We start from the raw sequence: 5,314 nt of genomic DNA on the forward strand, positions 1-5,314 counted from the left end.
TTGACATGAGAGCTACGGCTCCAGACTGGGACACAGTACTCGGGTCGTCTGCATAGCCATACTTCATTGATGTTGTTGCAGGGAAGTCATGGATGTAGCCGTTAGTGTTGAACAGCAGTTACTGGTGTGGAACCGAAAAGCTTCACAAACATGCCAAAAAATTCTAGTTTTTAACCTTTTTAATCTAGTTTATTTTCAAATAAATTTGTTTTTACTGTTTTGTGAAGCAACTTTGGGTACCTTGAAAAGTGCTATATAAATTGTATGTATTATATAAAAAACAGACACACAGCAATTGTCGCCACACAGACATCACAAATTCCTATTGGCGGCAGCAACAAGTGAGTGATGTGCAAAGCTATTCATAGAATATAACCACCATGTCTTCATTCCAGATGCTGCGAGGCTCAACCGGAGCCCCTACAGGTGGACATCTGCAGTTCTCGCTGTCCATGGATGAATCTGCATGGGGGGCTCTGAAGGCGGCTCAAAGTAAGAAACCACTTAGACTTTTCTATTACTGCGAGTGGTATGGTCGGCTTCTGTTTTAAATGTTCTCTATACATTTTGTGTATGATGTGAAAGGACACAATGTACGTATATCTGGCTCTTGGTCACTTAAATTAATCTTTCGTTCTTAGGGTGGATGGGTCGTGGAAGGACAGAGATCCGTTCCTCTGAGGACTTCTGATGAGCTGTGAGTAGGAATATTTCTTGTTGGGATGGATATCTGTTGTACTGTTATGGTACGAAGTATAGCATGGCAGTATGATTCCTCCTAGTGGCACTGGTTGAATGTCTGTCAGCTCTCCAAGCTAATCAAAGTCTTAATGACACTTTTTTTTAACCACTTCAACCCCAGCATCTCTATTCTGGGGGGAGCGTTCAGCCAAATTAGCAGATCTACAAGCTCACACCGCATTGCAACGTGTTGTGAGCTTGTAGATCTGCTATGATTGGCAAATCAATTTGTGTAGAGTGAAATCGGAGCATATACCAAATGCTCTCTTTAAAGGTCTGTTTTATCAAATCTATAGAGGGTTTAAGTGGTTCTGAATATGCAGCTCAACAAAACAAAAGCTAATTTAGTCCTTATTTCTTTCTTTCTTAGGACGGAGATCTGTGTAGATGCCGGAGGACTTCGGACCTGGGCCTGCCCGGTGAGGAACCGCACAGTAAGAACCGCTCTAGGCCTTTCACGATTATGAGGTTTTTTTACTGGACGATTATTGTCGCTCAAATAAATTGCAATTAAATATTTAAGTGTGGCCCGGATGGTTAGCTCAACTGTCTAGGCACCTATGCTGCCAAGCCAGCCGGACGGCGTGCTGCGGGTTCGACTCCAAGGGACAGCAACAACAAGGGAGTGATGTGCGAAGCTCTTTTCTATGAAGCCATTCATAGACTATAACCGCCATGTCTTTCTTCCAGATGTACTGCAGGTCTCTCCAGGAATCTGCATTCCTCTGAAGACGACTCAAAGTAAGACCCTGTTAGGCCTGTCAAAAAGAACCCTAACTGAAACGTTTATTACTGTAAGTGATATGTTTAGCTTCTGTTTAAATGTTCTCTATAAATAAAAGTTTTATGTATATATGTTGTGACAGGATGGAATATATATCTGGCTCTTGGTCACTCTAATCAATCTTTCTTTGTTAGGATGAAGATCGTGGTAGACGTCGCTGGAACGCGGCTGCTGGACAGGGAGTACACACACACACACACACACACACACACACAAAGGCTAATTTGGTGTGTTTTTTTTTCTTTGTTAGAATGGAGATATCGATAGACGATCTGATGTTCCCTGGACAGAGATCCGTTCCAAAGCCCCCCCCCCCCCCTCCGGGGGCTTCCTCAGAGGACTCTGATGAGCTGTGAGTAGGAATAGTTCTTGCTTGTTTCTGAGGATGGATAACTGCTTTTGTACTGTTATGGTACGAAGAATGGCATCATTTACAGTAATCCAAATGTTTTAAATATTTTAGGATAAATCTAAATCTGCACAATAGTTTGAGAGTCAATATCTCATATCATGAGCGTGCCTCTTGGTCTTTGTAACAACTTGAATACAAATTACAAAACATGTTGAGGACTGTACATGTGTTGATGCCTCCTAGTGGCACTCTGGTTGAATGTCTGTCAGCTTTCCAAGCTAATCAAAGTCTTTGACACTTTTTTTAACCACTTCAACCCCAGCATCCCTATTCAGTTCAGCAAAAATAGCAGATCTACAAGCTCACACTGCAACGTGTTGTGAGCTTGTAGAGCTAATGGTTTCTTTCTCTCTCAGGATGGAGATCATAGACACAGCTGGAGGCTGGAGCCTCTAGAGATGGAGATCTGCAGGTCTGTCCATGGATGGGAGGACGGAGGACGGAGATCTGGGTAGACGCTGGAGGACTTCGGACCTGGGCCTGGATGGATGGGAGGACGGAGGACAGATCTGGGTAGACGCTAGAGGACTTCGGACCTGGGCCTGGATGGATGGGAGGACGGAGGACGGAGATCTGGGTAGACGCTGGAGGACTTCGGACCTGGGCCTTCTCAGTGAGGAACTCAACGGTACGAACCGCTTTAGGGTTAGGGCTTTTTTAGGCTTCGTAAAAAGCCAATAATCGTCCGTTGCCGATAATTGGTCGATCCCTATTCTTAAACGTTACTGTAAGTGCATGTGTATGTTGTGACAGGACACGCGCACACACACGGCAAAGCTAATTTGGGCTGTGTGTCTTTCGTTCTTTGTTAGAATGGAGATCTCAGCCGATGCCTGAGATCCGAAGCTTTCCCCGGGTGTTTACGCTGAGGACTTCTGGGTCGCTGGGAGGCTCGGACGGAGCTAGAAGGTTCGGTAGACTCCACTGGAACCTGTTTAGGCCTGTCAGAATTTAAGGTTTTATAATGGCCGATTTTAATTGTCGCTCAAATAAATTACAAGTAACAATTTAATTGCGTCATACTAACATTCTAAATAAAACTTTGGCTTTTGTAGGCTTTGTAAACAAAAAGATGCACATGGCATAATTCAATAACTTTATACACTAAAAAAAAGAGGTAAATTACAAAGTGACACATTTAGAGCTTGTAGATCGGTTGCTTGCATTATTTCTTTAAAATGTTTGACAATATATGAACATTTTCAACATGGAGACGATTATTACTCTAAAAAAGTATCTCAAATACTTGGCGATTAGGTAATTGTGACAGGCCTAAATCCTTCTAGTTGTGTTTTTTTATATCATGTTCTGTAATCAGTTAGGGTTGCCTATAGACCTTTTTTTAGGAATCATCATGGAATCATTTTTTTAGGATCATCATGCCGGTGAAGAGCACGTTTCTAGCCGATGGAGCAACTATTTCTGATCACCTTTGGAGTTACATCACAGCAAGGTAACCATACAACACACGCACACACACACTATGATCATGACATGACATCAGCTTGTGACTGCAACTTGTTCCTGTTGGCAGATGACTGTTGGCACTGCTAGTCTCGGACAGGAACAAACTGCAGGTTCAAAAGGCCCTCAGCTCTGAACTCGGTAGAATCTGCACCTGGCTCGCTGATAACAAACTATCTTTACACCTGGGAAAAACTGAATCCATTCTCTTTGGATCTAATAGTAATCTCAGCAAGGCAAATGGCTTCTTGGTTAGAGTTGGTGACAATGTTATCACACGTAAAGATAAAATTACCTACCTAGGTTCCATCCTGGAGGCTAATCTTTCCGGTGATAAAATGGCCACCAACGTAATCAAAAAAGTCAACCAAAGAACAAGATTCCTTTGCAGGATCTCCTCACTGGTCAACAAAAACACCTTGAAGACCTTAACAGGAGCCCTCGTACAAGGTTTCTTTGACTATGCATGCACCTCCTGGTACCACAGCACCTCAAAGGCCCTTAAAACTAGGCTCCAGACCTCCCAAAACAAACTGGTCAGGCTCCTACTTGGCCTCACCCCCCCGAACTCCTACCCACCTCACCCCTGCCCACTTTGACAGGCTGGAATGGCTTAGGGTCGACGACAGAGTACAGCATCTTGCAATGGGTCTGGTCCACAAGATTCGATACACCACCAAGATACCTATGTATCTGTCTAGATACTTCCTTTATGTTTCCTTTATGTTAACGAAGTCCACACCCACAACACCAGAGGGAGTGCAACGAACCATGTACAACCCAGATTCGGCACAAACAAGGGACTAAATTATTTTCACTCCTATGCCACCAAAATGTGGAACGCCCTACCAACAGTCATTAAGACATGTGAATCCCTTGACTCCCTTTTTCCCCTCACTGTATACGTTTATTTTACCTCCTTTATGATGAATTCCTGTTCTGTTCTTTGACTATATAGAAGTGTCTTATTTGTACGTCTCTAAATGTTTTGATGAATTGAACATGGTGGACCCTCTTGTAAACGAGTGTAATGCTTAATTGGGTTGTCCACTTACAGTTAACAGTCTTTGTATTGAGTTTGTGCTTGACATGTACTGTAATTCTGCAAACTGTTAATAAATATTTCAATCAATATTGTTTTATGAACAAAGTAGTAATGAGCATTTCTTTCTTTTCTTTAGGACGTTGCTGGTCTCCTGTGTGGCTCCATCTGGAGGTCACCAGGGTTCTGAGTCACTCAGATCCTGACTGGTAGTGGTGATATGTAGATGTGATCAATCAGGGCTCTAAACAATAAAATAATAAACCAATATAAATAACTAGATAATATAAATAAATGGATAAAACGAACGATAAAAAAAATAGATTATAGTAAAATAAAAGTAAATTAAAATAGTAAAATAAAAGTAAATTAAAATTAGTAATACATAAAATAAAATTAGTAATAATAGTAATGGATAAAATAAATATAATTAGTAATATAGACAATAATACATAAAATTAATTAAATTATCAATATAGTAATGCATAAAAGTAGTAATAACGGTAATACATAAAATAAATAAATGCATAACAAATAAAATTAGTAATAACAGTAATACATAAAACAAATACAATCTGTAATGCATGAAGTAAAATTAGTAATAACATAGTAATACATCAAATAAATACAATTAGTAATATAGTTATACATAAAATTAGTAATAACATAGTAATATATAAAATACAATTAATACATAAAATACATTCAATTACTTTGTGTTATAGAATGACTTAAAAAAACAAACAAAATATCAATCACATCTACATATCACAACCAGGCTATATTGCCAGCAGGCAGGTGGACTGTAGACTCACTACAGCCACAATGTGGTGTACTGTATTTTGACCCAACTGGCCTCCAAGGAGAGGCG

The 5,314-nt window shown here is 40.5% G+C and overlaps 1 protein-coding gene and 1 long non-coding RNA gene across 3 annotated transcripts; both read left to right on the forward strand.

The window, feature by feature from the left end:
- The first annotated feature begins 270 nt into the window (after nucleotides 1–270).
- Nucleotides 271–1,167, forward strand: LOC308310133. Its single transcript, XR_013963462.1, has 3 exons — nucleotides 271–492; nucleotides 642–697; nucleotides 1,112–1,167. It is a non-coding gene; the product is annotated as an uncharacterized lncRNA (long non-coding RNA).
- A 582-nt stretch (nucleotides 1,168–1,749) lies between these two features.
- On the forward strand, nucleotides 1,750–4,755 carry LOC308313019 (uncharacterized protein). 2 transcript variants are annotated; one of them, XM_080759867.1, is made up of 5 exons: nucleotides 1,750–1,877; nucleotides 2,294–2,565; nucleotides 2,750–2,846; nucleotides 3,310–3,390; nucleotides 4,583–4,755. In XM_080759867.1, the coding sequence occupies exons 2-5, from the start codon at nucleotides 2,358–2,360 to the stop codon at nucleotides 4,647–4,649; spliced, it is 453 nt and encodes a 150-aa protein (XP_080615993.1). In that variant the 5' UTR covers nucleotides 1,750–1,877; nucleotides 2,294–2,357; the 3' UTR covers nucleotides 4,650–4,755. The 2 variants fall into 2 exon arrangements, 1 of the variants encoding a protein (XP_080615993.1); XR_013963831.1 differs by lacking the exon at nucleotides 2,750–2,846.
- Nucleotides 4,756–5,314: the final 559 nt, after the last annotated feature.

This window comes from Protomyctophum bolini, assembly GCF_963924005.1.
Source record: "Protomyctophum bolini genome assembly, chromosome: 3".
In the NCBI taxonomy this organism is placed as follows: domain Eukaryota; kingdom Metazoa; phylum Chordata; class Actinopteri; order Myctophiformes; family Myctophidae; genus Protomyctophum; species Protomyctophum bolini.

What these genes read in the sequence shown, in the direction of transcription:
- LOC308313019 (XM_080759867.1), top strand. Translation starts at nt 2,358, where the DNA reads ATGGATGGGAGGACGGAGGACGGAGATCTGGGTAGACGCTGGAGGACT. An exon ending in GGCTCGGACGGAGCTAGAAG is followed by an intron (nt 2,847 to 3,309) that starts GTTCGGTAGACT and finishes TCATTTTTTTAG; the next exon opens with GATCATCATGCCGGTGAAGA. An exon ending in TGGAGTTACATCACAGCAAG is followed by an intron (nt 3,391 to 4,582) that starts GTAACCATACAA and finishes TCTTTTCTTTAG; the next exon opens with GACGTTGCTGGTCTCCTGTG.